This window comes from Pseudorasbora parva, chromosome 21 (assembly GCF_024679245.1).
Source record: "Pseudorasbora parva isolate DD20220531a chromosome 21, ASM2467924v1, whole genome shotgun sequence".
Classification (NCBI taxonomy): domain Eukaryota; kingdom Metazoa; phylum Chordata; class Actinopteri; order Cypriniformes; family Gobionidae; genus Pseudorasbora; species Pseudorasbora parva.
Window position 1 is genome coordinate 17,554,221 of NC_090192.1, and position 22,161 is coordinate 17,576,381.

Here is a 22,161-nt window from a genome sequence, read left to right on the forward strand (position 1 = left end):
AGTCCCTTAAGGGAATGTGGCTAGGGGACCCGAGGGCGCCCCAGCCCGTCACTTTATTCGGGAAAAACCTTCACCGAACGCCACCAGGGAGGCCTCACCTGGCATCACTTCTGTGGGACACCCCAGCTTGGCCAACCCTGTCTGTCAAAACAGAGCATTCGGACATCGCTCTTACTCATGAGCATCCAGACTGAGGGACTTCAAACTGGCAGTGTCCTCCTCAGACCGGAACTCGGAGACGGGAATCCTGGAGAACAGTACTCAGCTTAGTGCTTCTTACCCTTGCCAGCGAGGGGAGTCTCCTCTGCTCGATCCTAGGATCTACTGAACACATATATTACGGGGGTGCTCAGGAGGCCTAAAAAAGGCCTATGGACTAACCTACCCGGGAGGCCCCGAGGGGGGCCTGCCCGTCTGATCAGACTCAAGCGGCCGTAAGCTCGCAGACGACCCTCAATGAGGGGAGCTCTTAAGACAGCTTGGTAGATAAACCATGCTGTAGGCTAGCCAGTCCCTGTCCTGAAGGGACTGCGCAGCAGAAACGGAGTCTCGTCGTGCTAGGGCATGAGCCCGCCCTTGAGTTATACCGGCCCAGGCCGGGACCCACCGGCAGGCAGCCGCTAGCTGTCAGCCCAAAGCCAGTTATACGTTCCCGCTCAAGGGAACCGTTTCCCCTCCAGGGAGGCCAGGAGACCCTCTACCCGGCACTGTTAGTGTTAGCTGTTAGCTGTTAAGAGCCACAGAAAGGTGGCTTTACTGGTTCCTCAGGGGGCTCATGAGGCTATAACGCCAGAAGCCACCCATGTTAATGGCTAGCTTGTCACCGAGACCTTTGGTCCGGGAATCCCTTCCCAAAAAGGCCCAAAAAGGCCTGACAGCATAATACACTGGCCTACCGAGCGTCCCAGCTCGGGGGCTCACCCTCAGGCGGCCTGTAGGAAGGTGGCTTTACTGGTTCCTCAGGGGGCTCATTAGGCTATAACGCCAGAAGCCACCCATGCTAATGGCTAGCTTGTCACCGAGACCTGGTCCGGGAATCCTTTCCCAAAAAGGCCCAAAAAGGCCTGACAGCATAATACACTGGCCTACCGAGCGTCCCAGCTCCGGGGCTCACCCTCAGGCGGCCTGGAGCGGCCTACTTCCTGCAAGCCAACGTGCAAACTGTCGGGAGTTGTTGTGTTCCTGGGGCTCGCCTCCAGGGAGGCCTGTTTGATGCCTACGTACAGTCCGGTCTTTTTAGGGCGGCCTGGAGAGGCTTATTGTCGAATGGCAGTTCCCTATTAGATCGGTGACAGACGGTGCTTATCCGATGGCAAATCCCACCGGAAACCCAGCAGGGCCGGGAAACGATCTTAGGACGGCCTGAAGCGGCCTGTCCCTGATAGCAGACCATGCTAGCCACCTGGCTAGTACCCATGCACACTGTTGCAAGACCTGGGTACCGGGGCTCACCCTACAGGAGGCCTAAAGCGGCCTAGATCCTGTCAACCAATGGTCGGGACCCTAGGTCACCCCCTCAGGGGACGCCATCTGAGGCGTGCTGAAACTCAGCGAGCCCTCATAAGTCGGGCTGACAGCGGCTTGTCTGCTGGCTGATGAGGACTGGGTATCCAGTCACTGCCTGGGGACTCATCCCCAGGGAGGCCGTAAGGGGCCTACTTATGACGAGATTTCTGCTGCAGCCGACATCGCTGGGGAGAACCCTCCCCGGCTCACATGGGCCACGATGTCGGAACTCACCCGCAGGGAGGCCTACTGAGGCCTACCACCTGACCCAGAGTTAACTGCCCGGACTGCCTCGGCTGGCGTCTCCCGCCAGCCAGCCTTCTATAGTCGGTCTGCCCCAGCGGCCCATAGAAGCCTTCTGCGACGGGGCAGTCTCCCAGGCAGCGCCTACCAGCGTGGACCTAAAACACAATGCCCACAGCAGTGCACTCAGCATAAAACGCCTTGAACCCTCTAAAGCGAGGGGAGTACAACTTACGCCACCTGCCTCCAGGGCGGCCGTCTGGTCGTCCAGCGGTCCACCGTCCACGCAAGGGCATCAGCCGTGACAGTGTTTCGACTCCAGGGGAGCATCCTACCAACCCATGCTTTCCGATGGTTGCGAAGTACAGCTCGACCCGAGCCCTAAAAGGTGAAGCAGAAGACACAGAGCAAAAGGTGAAAGATATTGAACACACACACCCGGCCATTTCCTGAACCAAGCCGGGGGGCCACCCAGAAGTGGGGGCCGCACTAGCTCTGGGGGGCGGGCGAGCAAAACCAGTCTGACTGCGCACCGCGAAGAGACGCCTACCCCGTCCCCACGACCACTGGCTGAGTCGCGATTCATTCTGCTACACACCTTTTTGCATTAATAACAACCCCCAAATGCAAAAGGGTGGTGGGCACTGGCCGGACAACCCTAACTGTGGGGAGGCCGGATAGGGATACAAAGCTCCTGCGGCCACCGGAGCCCGGGGCAACTGCCAGGGCGATATGCCACCGCGAGACGCCACCGCCATCCCATCAACAGCCTAGGCCAACTTGATGCACTAGCATCGGTCTGATAATCCCACAAACAACGGCCCTAAAAAGGACTGGGACAGACCTTACTGCAGTTCATGCGCTAGCCTAACCTCACATATTCATCTAGGTATTTCACTAGCAGAGGTGGCTACAGCTAAAAAAGTTCGCCAGGAGAACATACATCAGTTTATATCGCCGCTACATGCCCGCGGCATGTGCGGTGGCCTCAACTGCTCATATTACACATATCCAGAAGAGAAACAGCCTTATAAACTACTGTTGCTACACTAGCAAACATACAGCCTACATAAACACACTGTGTTTATACAAACATCGTTCTAGCCACCTTTACTGGGGAACTACAGGCCCACTTCTCCAACTGTTACACTTTTTCTTCATCTTTTGTAGACAAAATATCCCATAGGGAAGCATAGAGTCCAAACATACGGCATTGAAAAGAAGAATGTTTGCCCTTAAAGGGGACTCACCCGCTGTCTTCAGTGCCTCATCGCTTCATGTAACATGCATGCTTCGGCGCACTAACCTGAGGGTGGGGCGCTCAAATCATGCCCAGAAACGATGCACTGTGTGCAGGCAGAGCACACATGGGCCTGGCAGGCCGTCAGAGTCTCACATCCGCTCATCATCGGCCCGCACGGCCTGGTGTAAAGCGCGCCCGGGGAGAGAAAAGAAAAACAACAGAAAACAAAGGAGGGGACACAACATCACTTCCACACCCTCGGGGGCGGAGACTCACCACCTCGCTTCCGGCGCTGGAAGCGGTTCTTCTCCCCGATTTCCCTCCTCCTGTTGCGGGTGTCCCGCCTCTTCTGCGTCCTACTCCTCTACGGAGGGGGCGCACGAGAGGCCACGCTGCTGCGTTGGCCCAGTCGACGATCCTCGGATCCTCGGACCTCAGCGGAATACACGTTCTATATGCCGCTGAGCGCGCCCTCACCTCTCTGAACTTTCCCACCACCGCCTCGTCGGAGGTGCAGAAAAGCTCAGAGGGCGAGACCGGGGCATCGAGGAGAAAAGCCCTTTCTTTCCCCCCGATGTCCGCCAGGTTCAGCCACAGATGCCTCTCCGTGGCGACCATAGCCGCCATCGACCGCCCGGAGAGAGAGATCTGTGGTGTGGCGTAACTCAGCCATCACATCAGGGGGTAGGCCCTCCCCCTGATTGAGGTCCCTCAGCAGATCAGCTTGATAAGCCTGCAACACAGCCATTGTGTGCAAGGCCGCCGCCGCCTGACCCGCCGACGTGTATGCTCTGCCGTTAAGACGCGAAGTCGTCTTTAATGGTTTCGACGGCAGGGCTGGAGCTCTTAGTGTCGATGGCCGCCCGGACGCGAGATCGTTTGCGAACGTCTCGTCGATGGGCGGCATCGACACATACCCTGCCTCGGCCAATCCCTCGACATCAGCGAAGTTAAAACGCTGATGTCGATGGATTCGCGCCGAGTAGGGTTTCTTCCATGCCTCCACGACCTGCTCGTGAAGGTCGGGGAGGAATGGAAGGCTCCCGGGAGCTGGGCGGCTATGGTCGGGGAGAAACCGATCGCCCAATCTGTCAGGGCGGGCGGCCTCTCCCCTGGCTCTCTGCCACGGCGGCTGAAGTCTCAGCGCCGCGCGCCCCATCACGTCTAACAGCTCCCCATACACGGGGCAGGATGGCTGAGAGGATTCAGCCTCAGCCACATTTTCCTCCTCATCCACAGCCATCCTCTGATCGACCGGAAGAGCACGGGCTGACGACGAGGAGGAGTCTCCATCCGACTCCTCCTCCGTCAGCCTGCTCTCGCGACCTGGCTGATCGTCTGCGAGAACTGTATTCTCCAGACGATGAGCCAGGTCCATCTGGGAGCCCCAGGACAAACGGCGCCACTCAGCCTCAGCGTGAGCGGGACCGCTCCCAGATGCTGGCTCTTCTTCCCTCGAGAAGAAGGCCAGGCGAGAGCAGAGCGTCCTCAACAGAAAACGCTTGCAATTTGCGCAGGAGGCCCCCTCAAAAACCTCCCGCGCATGCTCTTCCCCCAGGCAGAGCACACAAAGGGTGTGTGTGTCCTCAGGCGTGAGAAACCTAGGACATGGATCAGCGCACTTCCTGTACGCTCCCTTCAAATTACGTGTGCATTTCATTTTTTTTTTTTTGACTTTCCAGCGATACAGACAAACAGTCCCTGAAGACGAAAGGATATTGTCATGTTGGCACGGTGCCCTTCAATACTTCCTGGTCGCACGGTGATGACATCACCAGCTTCCGACGGTCAGTAGGATTGTGATTTGATAGCGATTTCAGACACCTGTCACGCTGAAGGCGTTCCCCGTAGCGTCAGCTGACGCAGCTCGAGTTCCCTTTCAAAAGGTAACACAGCACAAGCGTCACTGCATGAATTTGTAAGTGTCCGGCTTCATATCTCTGTTTGCAGCTCCTCCCCACCTGCAGTCGGCTACTCTCGCTGATCGCATGCATCCAGCCAGCTGAAGCCGATGTCGAACACACCTGTTCTCACCAAATGTATCTCCACCCTCCGCGAGGCTACCACTCCACCAATACTGCCCACACTCTGGATGCAATGTTCATATTGGCTTTCTTCGGCTTCCTCAGAAGCTCAGAACTCACCATTGTGTCCACTTCCAACCCAAAGCTTCATGCTACACTTTCAGACCTATCAGGGTTATCTCCATACTTTTGCAGGAATTCTGTTCTATGTCCAACCTGGCTCACTGGATAGTTGGAAAGCAAGTTGAAAATGGGTTGTCTCCACTGCTGGAACAGTGTTGACAACTCCGCTCTCGCAAGAGCTCTGTCACTCCTTCCAAAGTCATTTGACTGCCACAGCAATGTCATCTTCTCCATTCCTGCTGGAGCACAATTTTCTGTACAACTGGTTCATTGGATAGTTTGGAAAACAAGTTGAAACTTCTCGTCTCCAACTGGTTCATTTGATAGTTTGGAAAACAAGTTGAAACTTCTCGTCTCCAATGCCGCAGCAGTAATACCACCTCAGCTCCCGCAGGAGTTCCGTATTTCCGTTCAACTTGCTTATACTGCTGCAGTAGTGATATCTCCATACTTTCGCAGGAGTTCAGTTCTATGTCTAACCTGGCTCACTGGATAGTTGGAAAGCAAGTTGAAAATGGCTCGTCTCCACTGCTGCAAAAGTATCATCTCCACTCCCACAGGAGCCAAATTCTCTGTACAACCAGCACTTTTGAGAGTTTGAGAAGCTTGCTGAAACAGCTCACCTCTACTACCGCAGCAGTGTCGTCAACTCCGCTCCTGCAGGAGCCTAATTCTCCATACAACCGGCTCATTGGATAGTTTGGAAAGCATGTTAAAAACCACTTGTCTCCACTGCCGCACCAGTGTCTTCAACTCTGCTCCTGCAGGAGCTCTGTTACTTCATCCAAGTACTTCATCCTTCATGCCACAGCAATGTCAACTTCTCCACTCCTGCAGAAGCCCGATTCTCTGTACAACCGGCTCTTTGGATTGTCTGGAAAGCATTTTGAAAACTGCTCATCTCCATTGCCGCAGCAGTGGTGTCAACTCCGCTCCTGCAGTAGCTCTGTTACTCCAAACAAAATGTTCCACTGCCACAGCAGTGTCATCTTCTTCACTCCCACAGGAGCCCAATTCTCTGTACAACCAGCTCTTTTGATAGTTTGGGAAGCATACTGAAACCACTGCTGCAGCAGTTTCGTCAACTACTCCCCCGCAGGAGCCTAATTCTCCACAAAACTGGCTCATTGGATAGTTTGGAAAGCATGCTGAAACGGCTCATCTCCACTGCCACAGCAGTGTCTTCAACTCCGCTCCTGCAGGAGCCTAATTCTCCATTCAACCAGCTCATTGGATAGTTTGGAAAGCATGTTGAAAACTGCTTGTCTCCACTGCCACACCAGTGTCTTCAACTCTGCTCCCGCAGGAGCTCTGTTACTTCATCCAAACTGTTCAACTGCCACAGCAGTGTCAACTTCTCCACTCCCACAGGAGCCCAATTCTCTGTACAACCGGCTCTTTGAATTGTCTGGAAAGCATTTTGAAAACTGCTCGTCTCCACTGCCGCAGCAGTGTCATCAACTCCGCTCTGTTATGCCGTCCAACCTTGTTTCACTGCCACATAAGTGTCTCTTCCGCTCTGGCAGGAGCTCCATTCTTCATAAAACTGGACAGTTTGAAAGCAAGCTGGGAAAGGAAAAAATTAGTTGCCACTACCGCAGCACTGCTATCTCCTCTCGCCTACATGTAACCACCCCCAGCTGACTACAAATGAGGTTCACCTTTCTGATACCACGACCATCAAAACCTCAGACAATGGTGAACGAGACTTACCAGCGATCCAATGACTTACCCCGTCCCCCCCCCCCCCCTTCGATTGGCTCTGCAACTTTTTTGGGGCATCAACATCATTTACTGGCTGCTGTCCTATGTTAGGTGCAATTGGGGGGGGGGGGGGGTGTACTCTGGGTTCGGGCCAAATACAGAGCTCAGAGCCCTCTCCTTGGACAGCACGCCAAATACGCATACCATTTATTCTATCTGACTTATTTTTAAGTGTGAACTCGTGAAACTATATTGCCAAAAGTTTTGGGATGTCTGCCTTAACATGCACATTAACCGCACATGAATCCGTAGGGTTTAATATGGATTTGGCCCACCCTTTGCAGCTATAACAGCTTCAGCTCTTCCTAAGGTTTAGGGGTGTTTAATTTGGGAATTTTTGACCATTATTTTAAATGCGCATTTGTGAGGTCAGGTACTGATTTTGAATGAGAGGCCTGGCTCGCAGTCTCCGCTTTAGTTCATCCTAAAAGTTTTCTATCGGGTAGTGCAGGCCTGTCAAGTTTCTCCACACCAAACTCACTCATCCAAGATTTATGTAGCTTGCTTTGTGTACTGGTGCGCAGTCATGTTGGAACAGGAAGGGGCCATCCCCAAACTTGGGAGCATGAAATTGTCTAAAATGTCTTGGTATGCTGAAGCATTAAGAGTTCTGTTCACTGGAACTAAGGGGCCAAGCCCAACCCCTGAGAAGCAACCCCACACCATAATCCCCCCTCTATCAAACTTTACATTTGGCACAATGTAGTCAGGCAGTGATTCATCACTCCAGAGAACACACTGACACTGGACTCTACAGCAGTGGATACATATTTTCTGTGATTGATGAATCATGCTTCTCTGTCTAGCAATTCAATTTCATCACGACATCCAACGCTTTGCATTGCATTTAGTGATGTAAGGCTTGGATGCAGCTGCTCGGCCATGGAAACCATGGAATATCAAACTCTACGCACTGTTCTTAAGCTAATCTGAAGGCCACACAATGTTTGGAGGTCTGTAGCTATTGACTCTGCAAAAAGAAACAAGACATTGTTTTAGGGATGTCCCGATCAGGTTTTTTTGCCTTCGAGTCTGAGTCCGAGTCATTTGATTTTGAGTATCTGCCGATACCGAGTCCCGATCCGATACTTCTATAATACATAAAAAAAAGAATAAAGAAGAGCGAAAAAACAAACCAGGATGTTCCTTATTTTTTATTTTATTCACCTTATTTTAACACTCAACAACTCTAACAAACAGAGCACTTCTGTGAGGTAGCTTGAACAATCAAGTAATAAATAACATAAATTCTTCACTTTTGGATTTTAGTGCAACATTAAAATTAAAAAATTCCTGGACTGGAGTTGCAGATGCAGAACAATTAATTATGTTGGTGTGAAATAAACAGTTATGGAAATTAAATTAAATAATCTGCTCCCAATAATCCCGGAAAAAGTCTGTTAGTGCCTCAGTGGGGAAAAAATATTTGAAGTGTAATTTGACTGAAGTGTAATTAACAATGCTTTTCAGGTTTTTATAGGTGTAACATTAGTTTTTAGGTAGAGAAATTGAATAAAGTAGGCTAATCAAATGTAAAATGCATATTTAACTGTTTAAATTAAAGGCTAATCCTTACAAAAGCTATTCAATCAAGAGCAGTGGGTGATTTGATTCCTTATCTTTTCTTTGACATTAAACAGACAGCACAGCTACTGCCCCTTTAAGACCTAATGGAAGGCTCTCGTCGTCTTTCTCAGCTGCATAAAGTCCTCTTAAAGCATATTCAGACTATATGTCTGCTTGGATACTCATCAAGATGGACATGTTGACATACTTCTTGTGTGAGTTGGTCCGTTTAACCACAAGACTTGAAAGAGAACTCAATATTTGCGCGCTGTGAGACGAGTGCGCGCTTTCGGATGATGCACAGAGACAGATCAGCACGCGCGCTCTCATTCGCGTCTTCTCTACACATGACAGTGAAAATGACTGCTCATATTCAATGACAATACGGCAGCACTCGCATGAATTGAACAAAGTTTACACAGATAGACCGTTTTGCCCACGGTTTTCTTTTATTAGCGCTGTTGTAATGTATCACTGAGCCAGCACGTGTATCCATCTACAACATAGCCGCCCACATAAAGCATTATTATCAAGTTACAACCTATATTATTGCGTCATCAGATGTGAGATGTACCGCGGTGCAAGTGCTCACTTTGTCTCTCACCCCAGAATATACATATATATCCGAGTCCTGATCGGGATGTAACGTCCGATTCCGATCGAGTCTGAAATCACGTGATCGGGCCCGATTTCCGATCACGTGATCGGATCGGGACATCCCTACATTGTTTCCTTTTCCTCTAAAAACAACATACTGTTGATAACATACATATTCTTTGGAGGGGGAGGGAGGAGGTTATTCATTTTCGTCAAAAGTAGTTATCTGCTCAGAGGAAAACATATTCTAAATACAAAACTCCTTTAGAACTATTGTACAGCAGCACCCTCCTCAGAGGGGGAAGGAGGAAATTACTTTCCTCTAAATGTCTCTTCCTCTAGACATCTTTACTTTATGTCTTAAGATGTCGTTGTTTGCTTTACTCTCCTCTAAAAAACGTAATGTATCCACACCTTCCTCAGAGGGAGAGGAAGGAGATGGGGAGGATAAATACAAGCTGGCAGAAAGTAATGAGAAGAAGAAGTAAAAGGGGGAGCAACAAGTATTAAGGCAGAACCAGCCTTCTTCACCAGTTTGTCAAGCCGTGTGGCATCCCTCTTCTTAATGCCACAGCATACCACAGCATAGAAGATGATGCTAGATGACCATCTGATAAAAGATCTGCAGTAGCTATTTAAAGACCTCAACCTTCTAAGGAAATGGAGTTGACTCTGTTCCTTCCTGTAGAGGACATCTGTGTTCTTGGACCAGTCAAGTTTGTCATCAAACTTCAGACCTAGTTATAAACCAAATAACTAATAACAAATAACTAGGTCTGAACCACCTCCACACAGACACCTTCAATGGACACAGACTGCAGGTGGGGCCCATGCCTCCGGAAGTTGACCACAATTTCCTTAGTTTTTGAAGTTTTAAGTTTTAGGTCGTTAGAACTATACCACCTAACATGGTCCTTAATTAGGCCCTGATACTCTATTCTATCTCCATTCTTATTACACCCCACGATGGCAGTGTCATCATAACATTTCTGCATGTGACACAATTCCGAGTTGTACTTAAAATCTGAGGTGTACATGGTAAACAGGCCTAGGGAGAGCAATGTCCCCTGTGGTGTCGCTGTGCTGCTCACAACAGTCTCAGAGGCGACTCCTCTTTTGCAGAAATCAAAAAAAATGATCTAGATTAGGATAGAATAAAAACAATGGTAAGGCAGCACTATACTAAACATATAATAAAAAAATAATAATAAAAAGCTATAAAAGGGCTTTAAAAGACCAGAAATACACTAGAACAGACAAGCAACAAACAAAGCTACTGGAGAAGCTGCCACTCGCACAAATTAAAATGATGTCTGAAGGATCATGTAAAACATTAGTTTCTACTGACACAACACTTTCTATATTGCCAAAATCATAAGCGAGCAACAAGTCCTTGTTTACCACGGAAGAAGCCTCAGAGCTTCTTTTAATTCTCCAATGATTCTCCAATTTTCCAATGATTTTGTCTACTTGCCTTTCATTCTTAGGTACACCCTCATTCACATTTAACTTGTTTTCTTTCTTCATCTCTTACAGGCATATTCTCAAGATGCATACTTGAGAGGGAATAAGCCATACTCTGGAGAGGCCCAAAAACTTCCTAAACCCCCTTCGGTCTGTTACTCAATTAGTAAACCCACCTCTACAACACAGGGCCACAGTCTTCCTGACAACCTGAACTCTGGGACCATCGTAGGGTCTCAGCGTGCCCATCACCACCTGACTCACCAATGTGCACACTCCTCATCCTCAGCAGGGATAACAATGAGCCCGCTGGACTTCCACTTTGCCAACCACAATGATGCTATTGTCTCTGCCTCATTCTTCCACCCTAGGAAAGGCAGTCTTCCACAAGCTCACAGTGAAATGTGCCACCAGGCTCTGTCGAATTGGTATTACAGCCAAGCAGATCGGCCGGGTAGTGGCATGTCCCATCACCACCGGAACATCTCTCAAGACCAGGTTTGTGAGCTGGGACTGGCACTAGGAAGGTCTTATGGTGGGTGGCCACATGGTGCCTCTCAGGACACCCTCCTTCTCCACGTTAGCGCAGCGATGGGTGCCAACCACTCACTTTGTACAGATTCCTATGGGATGGGGAAGTTGAGTCAAACCTCCAGCCATTCCTTTCATGAGAACCTGCTGGCTGTGTATGCTTCCTATGAGCAGAGTTACAGCCATTCTCTAGAAACTCTAGAAAAGGCATCTGTTCTGATCTCTTCCCAAAGACCAGCATGTCTTCATCAAAGCAACCAGCCAATCAGCGTTAAGGAGCATCCAAGTCTGCCTAAAGAGCACATAATTGTTTCTGCAATGGTCCCATCCTCTGTTAGGGGCAAAAGCCATAACCAGCAGTCAGCTGCTCAGATCAAACATTCAAATGCACAAACTGCAGATGTTCAAACAGTGGGCTACTGCAGCTACAGCCCCTCATTCTACCAAAAGTCCACCCATCTTATGCAACATTCTCACTCCTTCAGGGACACTTTCTCAACCGGACCTCAGCATAGCTGGACCCCCAACCCAAAAAACAGCCCACTGCAGAGTGCGTCCTATGTCACTCCCCCCATAGCAGAGCCCCAAGACATAGCTAGATCAGGCTCTGTGGTCAGTGTGCTTACTGAGGAGCCTGTTCAGATTCAGGAGGTGATGCTTAGACAAAAGCCCCCCTCAAGCAGAAGGACTCCTCATGGTGTGCAAAATTCCCACTATGCTTTACCTGTGGATTCACCTGAACCCTTTTCAGCCACAGTCGTTCCCTCACGGTCAGAATACTCTGTGTGCCAGACTAATGGTGGCATACCACCCTCACCTGGGGAGCTAGACTCCCTAGCTGCCATCCCATTCATAGGTCAGTGTGAACATATTTAATTACTTAGTTTTAACAATCACTTTAGATAATGGAAAACTAATTAAAGATTTTATTTCAGTTTAAGTTCTCTGCAGTTCATTTGTTATGCAGCCACAGATGCAGATTTTCACAGAATTTAAACACAAAATCATAATCTACACATCTCATACCACTTTCAATAAAGTAGTGTTATAAATTAAAAATGTATTACTTATTTATTTTTTTTGCTGTTCCAGTGTTATGGAATGAAACTACCCCAGAGCTCAAAACTAACCAATAACTGTTACTGTGTTATGTTAACCTGAGGTTTCAGAACACTTGAATTAATCTAACTGATGACTGCATGCAACAAGTCAGTGCTGGACCTGGGTTTGTCTTGGCTAACACTATCTAACCACACCCCTTTGTAGAACACAAATAGATTAAGTTAATAGATTTAATACATGCTAAAAATCAGTTAAATAAAAAACTACAGCTAGACATAATATAAGATGCGAAATATTGAAATGAGTAGTCAATACAATACAGTAGTCAATACAATATATAATATAGGGTATAATTTTATTCTAAAATTCAACATGCATCACAAAAAATGGCTAATACAAATCGGCTCGGGTTATGTATATAACCCTTGTTCCCTGAGAGGGAGCGAGCACTGCGTCGGAACGACGAAATGGGGATGCTCCCTAAGCATCAGCGAATCTGAAGTCTGAATAGACACTAGTCCAATCCAATTGGTGTGTGTGATGACGTCATTGTGACGGCATACCCGGAAGTATAAAAGGGGAGCCGGCGCATAATGGCGGCAGCTATTGCTCTGAAGCAATAAAGGGCTGAATAGGGCTGAAGCTATTGCTCTGTGCCAGGTGTGGCGGCGCAATGCATTGCTCGTTCCCTCTCAGGGAACAAGGGTTATATACATAACCCGAGCCGTTCCCTCATCAAGGGGACCTCCCACTGTGTCAGAACGACGAAATGGGGAACGAGTACCCACTAGGCCACACCGAGGGTAGCGCCTGCCCTAGTGTGAAGCCGGAAACCGGGCACAACTTGGACTGGAGCACCCTAGCGTAGGGAGATCCAGTCTGTAAAACCTGATAAAGGTGTGTGGGGTGGCCCACCCAGCTGCCTCGCAGATATCCTGCAAGGGGACCCCAGAAAGGAGGGCCACTGAAGAGGCCATGCCTCTGGTGGAATGAGCCCTCACGGCCATAGGTGAAGGCAAACTGCGTACCTGATAGGCCATGGTTATCGCCTGGACAATCCAGTTACTGATTGTCTGAGTAGATGCAGGCAACCCTTTCTTGGGTGAGCCGAAACACACCAAAAGCTGTTGAGATCTCCTCCACTGTACAGACTTCTCCAAATACACTCTAAGCGCCCTAACCGGGCAGAGTAGGTGAAGCCTCCCTTCTTCCGCCGTCACGTGAGGCGGAGGATGAAATGCCAGCAAAACCAACGACCTGACCACCCTTGATGGGACCTTAGGCACGTAGCCCGGCCTAGGATGCAAGATAGCTTTTACTCCACCCGGGGCAAACTCCAGGCAAGTTGGCGTTACCGCCAAGGCCCGGAGATCTCCCACTCTCCTAAGAGAGGTAATGGCGAGGAGAAAATCCACCTTAAGGGTCAGTTCCTTTGGTTCTGCCAGCTCCAGTGGCTCGAAGGGGGCCTCAGCCAACCCTCCGAGAACCACTGCCAGATCCCAGGTTGGAACTCTGGACCAAGCCGCAGGCCTCATCCTCCGAGCCCCACGGAGGAACTGTATAATCAGCTGGTGCCTACCCAAAGGCCCATCACCCAGAGGCGTGTGGAAAGCCGCAATGGCAGCCACGTACACCTTGAATGTGGACGGGGTTAGACCTGCAGCGAAGCGATCTTGGAGGAACTCCAGCACTGAAGCCACTGGGCAGTTAACTCGGTCCACCTCACACTCCCTGCACCAAGTGGAAAAGACATTCCACTTGAGGCTGTACAGTCTCCTTGTAGATGGAGCCCTGGAACTGAGTAAGGTCTCTACCACCTCTGCCGACAGGCCAGCCTCTAGGTACCTGGCCCCCTGAGGGGCCAGACCCGAATGTTCCAAATCTCTGGCCGGGGGTGAAATATTGTGTCCGCTGCCTGAGACAGGAGATCCCTCCTCAGAGGAATCTGCCATGGATGACCTGCCAGCAGGGCTATGATATCAGTGAACCAAACTCGAGTCGGCCAACGGGGTGCCACCAGAAGTAGGCTGACCCCCTGTTGACGATCCCTCTCCAGGACTCTCGGGAGCAGAGCAATCGGGGGAAATGCATACTGACGCATGCTCGGCCACGTCTGCACCATGGCATCCAACCCCAGCGGGGCTGGATGCGTGAGGGAAAACCACGGTGGACAGTGGGACATCTCTCGAGACGCAAACAGGCTGCCACTGGCCTCAGCATCTGCCTCGACAGGATGTCTGCTCCCTGATTTTGGACCCCCGGGACATACTTTGCCCTGATGGACAATAGTTTCCCTTGGGACCACAGGAGGATTAGATGCGCCAATCTGCATAGAGGGCGCGACCTCAACCCTCCCTGGTGATTGAGGTATGTTACGACAGCCGTATTGTCTGTCCGTACCAGGACATGTTGGCCGCGGAGGTCCGGGAAAAAGCTCCTGAGAGCTTTGTAGACCACCATCATCTCCAGGCAATTTATGTGCCAGGAGGAATGACAGCCCTCCCACAGGCCCCTTGCAAAGCGGCCGTCCATGACCGCGCCCCAACCAGTGAGGGAGGCGTCTGTTGAAACGGATTTCTGGCAATAGGACGCTCCCACCTCTGGCCATTGGGACAGAAACCAAGGTTTCTTCCATATGACTAGGGAAGGAAGGCACCTGCGCGTTACCCTGATCATACGAAAAGGATTCCATCTGGGGGAAAACCCCTTGGTTTTCAGCCACCACTGGAGGGGTCTCATGTGCAGCAGGCCGAACAGTATCACATTGGACGCTGCTGCCATATGCCCCAGCACTCTCTGAAAGTGCTTCACAGTGATGCTGTGGCCTAGCCTTATTTCTGAGCCCATCGCCCATACGGTCTCGACTCGCGCGGGAGACAATTGTGCCCGCATCGTTGTCGAATCCCATACGATCCCTAGGAACGTAATCCTCTGGGATGGCGTCAACACACTCTTCTTTGTGTTGAGTCTCAGCCCCAAGCACTTTATGTGGGACAGAACGACATCTCGATGCCGAACTGCCATCTCGTATGACTGGGCTAATATGAGCCAGTCGTCGATATAATTTAGTACACGGATGCCCTGAAGCCTCATAGGAACCAGAGCTGCATCCATGCACTTCGTGAATGTGCGTGGGGAGAGGGCTAGGCCAAAGGGAAGCACTCGAAGCACTCGAGGGCGCCATGAATGAAGCAACCTCGGTTGACCCTTTGTGGGAGGGACCGTCCTTAGAAGTCCTGCCATAGCTAGGACTTCTTCCCGGCAGCCTTCCGAGCCTGAAGGACGTTCCTTAGATCGCCCTTAGGAGCGGAAGGCTGCTGGTGAGAACGTCGCGTCTGTAGCCAAGCTCCCGGAGGAGGGGCTCTAGAGGCGACACTCTCTTTCTGCATCTGTCAATGCGAGGAGCTAGAGGACGGCTGAGGCTGCCCGCTAGGGCCAGCCTTCCCGGGCTTAGAGCGGCGAGGGAGGTATTGTTGGAAGGCCGCTGACTGCTTCTTCGCCTCCTGGTGTCTGGAAACAACGGTGTTAACCGCGTCTCCAAACAAACCAGAAGGCGAGATTGGGGAGTCCAGGAGAAAGGCTCTATCCTTCTCCTTTATCCCCGACAAATTCAGCCAGAGATGTCTCTCCACAGTTACCATACCAGCCAAGGAGCGGCCGATGGCACGGGCCATCTCCTTAGTAATGCGGAGAGACAAATCTGCGGCCTTCCGCAGCTCTGAAATGTCCTCTGGAGAGGGACCCTCACCCTCATCTAGCTCTTTTAGGAGGTCGGCCTGGTAGGCCTGCAAGACAGAAAGAGTATGCAGAGAACTACCAGCCCACCCAGCCGCCATATAAGCCTTGCCCACCAAAGCTGAGGTGTCCCAACGGGGTTTGGTGGGCAGTGCTGGGGCCTTTAAGGACGATGCCGATTCGGGCAAAAGATAGCTCGCGAGAGCATCCTCCACCCACGGCATTGCCCCATAGCTCGCCTCGCGTGCCCCCAGAACATTGGAATAATCCAACACCGGGGGATTGGAAACACGCAAGGAGTAGGGCTTTGAATGGTAAGGCCTGGCGCGGTGTTTGGACCCGGTGCGAAAGAAACCGGTCATCCAGCCTGCTGGGTGGCTGGACTTCCTGCGTCTCTTGTGGCCAATTGATCTTTAATTTGGCCACCGCCCGGGTCAACACCTCGACCAGCGCCTCATGGGCGGGAGGATGAAACGTATTATTTCCCGCTTCATCCCCCGCCTCGATGCCCGTCCCCTCCGGCTTCTCGGAACCGGAGAGAACAAGCATCTGACCCTCCAACCCGGGGCAAGAGGCCGCAAAGCGGGCTTCCACATGGGGAGGAAGATCCTCTGAACTGTCAGAGGAGGATTGGGAAAGTGCTGCAGCAGTCCCAAAACCCTCTGACAAGTCCCGTTGTGAACCCCTTGATCTGCGACGCCGAGCCACCTCAGCGACCGCGGGTCCAGAACCATGGGGCTCACGAGGCTGGCCGGTCTCATCAAACAAGGCCAGCCAAGAGCGGAGCAGTCTGAGTGTCAGCCGCTCACAATGTTCACAGGCGGCTCCCTCGAGAGCCGCCCCAGTGTGCTGAAAACCCAGACACTGCACACACAGCAGGTGTGTGCCCGAGCCCGAAATGTAGCGGGGACACGGATGCACACACTGCTTAAACTCTCTTTCCATTTTTACTACTAAAACTCTTTCACACACACACACACACACACACTCGCACCTGGACAGAATAACAGTAAATAGACAGACAATACAGAGAGCGCTATGCTGAAGAGCTCCCCTTTTATACTTCTGGGTATGCCATCACAATAACGTCACGAACGCGAATCAGATTGGACTAGTGTCTATTCGGACTTCAGATTCGCTGATGCTTAGGGAGCATCCCCATTTCATCATTCCGACGCAGTGGGAAGTTCCCTCGATAAGGGAACCATGTTTGTTTGCCAGGATTCCACTTGTTTCTGTGGATTGCAGCAATCCATTTTTTTTCCATCTTTCGTTTTCTGTCTTTCGGTAAGCTGTAAAAAGATGTTTCCTATTAGACTGGGTAAACCCAGCCTGATCTGTCGGCGAATTGATTTTGCACTAAAGCTCAGTCTGGAAACTACTTAGTTATTTCTACTGCTTCTGTTACACTTTTGCGGGAACCAATCACAGACGGGCTTATCCACCTGGCACACTATTGGTGGGTTTAATACGCGGATAGAGAAGTGATGAGTGGTTGCCCGTTGATTATGCCTCTTGTGGTCTGATTGGTTGATTTGCATACAGAATCCTTTGAATTGTGCTCGTTTGTCATGCCCCTTGTGGTCTGATTGGTTGAATTTCATAAAGAATCCTTTGAATTGTGCTTGTTCATCATGCCTCTTGTGGTCTGATTGGTTGAACTGCTTTCAGAGTCATTTAAATTGTGCTTGTTTATCATGCCTCTTGTGCAGTAGAAAATGCATAGCAGACTCCCCAGACCAATGTTCACAATCTTAAATGGAGCTTGGTCTGGTGAAAGCCAAACAAGACTCCTACAGTATTTTTTTGTTTTTGTTGTTGCATCTATTTGCACTGTCAATAACACAGCATTTATTTTTCCATTATAAGTGTTTGTGTTTTTAAGCTGAACACTAACTCTGCCACATAGTCTTTCTGCCACTCATTGGTAGTAATTGCAGCGTAACTGTGACACTATGAGCACATCTTCTATCTATTCCAAATGATATCTGTGGATTTCTCACCACAATCAGCACAAAAAAGTATTCATTTTACAAAAGTTTTAATATAGTTTGGTTCAAGTTTTAGAATTGCTGCAAATTACTTCATCCATATTAGAACCCTTGATTTATGGTTAACTAAAGGACTTGATTTATGGAAGACTAAAATATTTTTGTCAGTGGAGCCAGTTTAGCAGCCTACACTTTCCAGCATACCACCTAAAACCTCTCTCATCCCTCTAACTTTCACCTCTAACTTTGACTGATCCTCTGATAGATGAGCTCACCAGTCCCAGTGTAGATTTGTGTGCTCGCCACGTGCCAGCGTCCAATGTGGTGTCCAGCAGCTTGTGCCAGGGTTCTGCCCACACCACTAGTCCTGTCTGTCCAATCCTCACCTCCCTCCTTACCAGCCTTCTCTACACAGACTGCAGTGAGTTGTCCCTTCCTCCCCACCACCCCAAATCCAGCTCCATTCACAGTGGCCTCTATTGTTCCTCTATCTGAGGAACTACGTTTTAGTTGGTTTTCGAAACACTTGTGCATGTTGTTGGTCTTGTGGTTTACCCATCTTGATCGGTTTCTTCTGCCAGACGCCTGTCCAGTTTATCTCACTGTCACAGTCTTAATCATCCCTGTCCCCCTCTCTGTTGACACTGGTAATCATCAGTCTATCCAATAGCAACTTTATACAGTATGTCATTTATAACTGTCATGTAAACATCTCTATCTTTCACTATGTTTCTTATTTGTATTTTACTTTTCTCAGCATTGTACTGCCTGTAACTCTGTTGCATCGGTGTGTCAATTTCTTGCATATTTAATCTCCTTTAAATGTGTCTCTTTATCTGTCTACTGTCATTGCCACTCAGTGTCTCTAACATCTATATTTTTCCCCTCTTTTTTACATATGTCATTAACACAGGCCCCTATTTTAATGCTATTAACTTAAGAACATTTATTTTTTTGCAAATATTACTAATAGTTGGTAGTTATATAATATAATAGTTTCCAACTCCTATTAGGTAATTCTTTTTATTCTAATTAATTAATTTGGGATGTAAAAATTAATCAGTAATTGGTCAAATCAACAATATGTTTATAATTATTATGATCTATAATGAATTTCACTATATTAAGTATAATATCATATTTAGCATTTCCATTAAAACAATTAACACCCTAAAAACAAGTGGGTTATTAAATGTTGCTGTCATTGTTAAACTTCAAATACAACTTCTTAGTGTGTACACAAAAGGGAGTGCAGTCATTTGGATTACAAAATATTCATGAAACATTATAATATATATAGTCTCTGATGCTTTTTGTTAAACTTTTTATAAAATATATATATTTTTTGCACATACTGGCTAGAATACGTGGTATTACATTACAGACAAAGAAAGCATTGGGCAGGTTTTAGAATTATGATAAATGTGTGATTTATCAGCCCTAACATTTATCCTTTCACTTACTCATCTATTGTAACCTCCTAATTCTTTCTTTTTTGTGCATTATATTCTCTTTACTTCTCTTTACTATACTTTATTACGCTGTCTTTTTTAACAGGCATTCTCAAAAACAGCCGTCGCTCTTCCTACTTGATGGCCATTACCACGGAGCGTTCCAAGTCATGTGACGAGGGTCTGAATAGCTTCAAGGAGGAGACCCGTGTTTTCTCGTGAGTGCAATGAGTATCAGAACAGACAGCTAGAAGTATCATAACATTGTTCTCTGTCCAACCACGGCACAATGCACATATTATGCTGTTTGATGTCTCATCAATAGACAAGTATATACAACTATACTTAGACACTTCAGGTCTAGTATATTTTTACAAATACCTAGGAATTATTCTGTTCTTTTTCATTTTTTTTTTTTCATTTTTTTTTTCATTTTTTTTTCCAGAAGACTACCAAAACGGGTCAAAAGCTTTTTCACAGATGGCGTGAGTTCTCTCTATCCAACCTAAATTACAGTAATTCTTCATCCATTAAGAGATTTTGATAATGTGTTGTTTTTTCCAGTCTCTAGAGAGCCTTCGAGTGGCAGAGGAAGCGCACTCTAAACGTCACTCTACCTCTGAACTGGGGAGCATCACTGTCACTGACATTGGAAAAGAAGGCTGGCTGCATTATAAACAGATTCTTACTGAGAAAGGAAAGGTCTGACACAAGTTCATGTATCTGTCTAATTACTCATGTAATTACATTTTAGACATTGCCAAGTACTTCTGTGGGCTATCCTGAGACCTCTGTTTTTGTATCTAGAAAGTGGGCAGTGGTATGCGACCATGGAAACGAGCCTTCTGTGTGTTGCGCTCTCACTCGCTTTTCCTCTACAAGGATAAGCGGGAGGCGGTGCTTCATGCAGCTGGGGCAGGAGGTCACAGCAATGGGCAAGGGGAAGATGAGCATCCAATCAGCATTCGAGGCTGCTTAATTGACATTGCATATAGTGAGACAAAGCGTAAACACACCTTGCGACTGACGACTCAGGTCTTCTGCGAGTACCTGCTGCAGACGGAGGACAGGGATGACATGCTAAGCTGGATCAGAGTCATCAGAGATAACAGCAAGACTGATAACGGGGTTTGTTACGGAGGGAAAAAGAAAAATTCTGTCCAAAGTGATAACCTTTGATTTGGCTTGCCATAACATATCACGAGAGAAGGGGAAACATGCTATTAAATCGTATCTTTATTTCTATTTTATATGTTTGTTTTGACATTGTTTTATTTTATTTTTGCATTTAAACTAGTGCTGGGGAAAATTGTGTGATTAATCGCATCCAAAATAAAAGTTTGTCTTTACATAATATACTATGTGTGTGTACTCTGTATAGTTGCATGTATATATTTAATAAAAATGTTATATTACATAAAATGTTATATACAGTATATGCATGCAAATAATTTCTAAATATACATAATTATACAGAGTGTACAAACACACACACACACAATGTTAAAACAAACTTTTATTTTGGATGTGATTAATCACAATTCATTTTCACCCAGCGCTGATTAAAACATAAAAAAACTATATAAATTAACTTACAAATATTTAGAACAATAAATACATTTTAGAATTATTTAAAAATGTCAAAACAACATCCACATGGATGGCAGAAACCACGGTTTCCCAGCAGAACATTGCACAAAGTATCACACTTCCTCTACCCATAGTGCATCCTGGTGCAATGAGTACACAAGTTAAGCGACGCACACGCACCCGGCCATCCATGTGATGTTAAAGAAAACGTGATTCATCAGTCCAGGCTACCTTCTTCCAATGCTCCGTGGTCCAGTTCTGATGCTCACATGCTCACTGTAGCTGCTTTCTGCAGTGGACAGGGGTCAGCATGGGCATTACAGTTTGTTGCCCCATACACAATAAACTGCGATGCAGTATATATTGTGACTAGGGCTGTGAATCTTTGGGTAGGCAGCGAATCGATTCGATTCACGATTCATGGGTTTTCGTTTTGATTCAAGAACAATTTTTGCCAATTCAAATTATTAAAATGCTTCCCCTAATGTATCTTAGGTAGGGTGTGAATTATACAGTGTACAACATTAGTTAACATGGACTAATAATGAACTGCACTAATAAAGCATTTATTTATCTTTGTTAAGAATAATTTTACCATTTGCTAAAGCACTATTAAAATCTGGGTAACATTAGTTTAAAGGGGTACGTCAGCGCTGGAAAGATGAATCTGTATTTAAACTGGGTCATTATTCTAGTAGAAATGTGAAATTATTTTTGAATTTGGTGCCATCTAGACTGAGAAAATACAGAAAATGTATTTTTGTCCCATAGGGATGAAAGACTACGATTCCCAGAATGCTTTGCTGCCCTGTGAGGCCATTCCCAAAGCCACCGCTACTGGATTACTGTGACTGAGTTATAGAACAGACACTACAATTAAATACTTGAACGTGTCTGTTCAAGATAACGATCGAGTAGCCATGTGAGTCTCACAGCATTAACGCTGCAGCAGTCAGATTACAATTAATGTCATAAATGAGCTGATGAGCTCTCGTGATGAGAGTTGAGATAATCGCGACCACATTTGCGGAATCGCGGCATACATTCACAACGCGTGTTCAGTCTGGCGTGTTTTCAGTTCACATGTATTTGGAAGCTTAACTTTCATAGAAATTAATTTGAGAAGTTAAAACACTTACATTGCTTAGCATCCGTTTAAATGAACGCCTGCAGCTGCGAGCTGTGCTGTGAGTGTGATCTCCCATCCCCATGTGTGGGTTGAAAACCAGGAAATAGCTCCCTCTGCTGGCTGTAGTCTTTAGCCTCTGTCC

At 47.9% G+C, this 22,161-nt stretch overlaps 1 protein-coding gene across 1 annotated transcript in view; it reads left to right on the forward strand.

The window, feature by feature from the left end:
- The window catches only part of arhgap23b (Rho GTPase activating protein 23b), a 266,684-nt gene that overhangs the window by 143,931 nt on the left and 100,592 nt on the right, over positions 1–22,161 (forward strand). Inside the window, 6 exon segments of the mRNA XM_067429696.1 lie at positions 10,603–11,917; positions 18,115–18,270; positions 19,407–19,518; positions 19,746–19,785; positions 19,865–20,002; positions 20,108–20,428. Of these exon segments, the coding sequence (XP_067285797.1) occupies positions 10,603–11,917; positions 18,115–18,270; positions 19,407–19,518; positions 19,746–19,785; positions 19,865–20,002; positions 20,108–20,428 (2,082 nt within the window).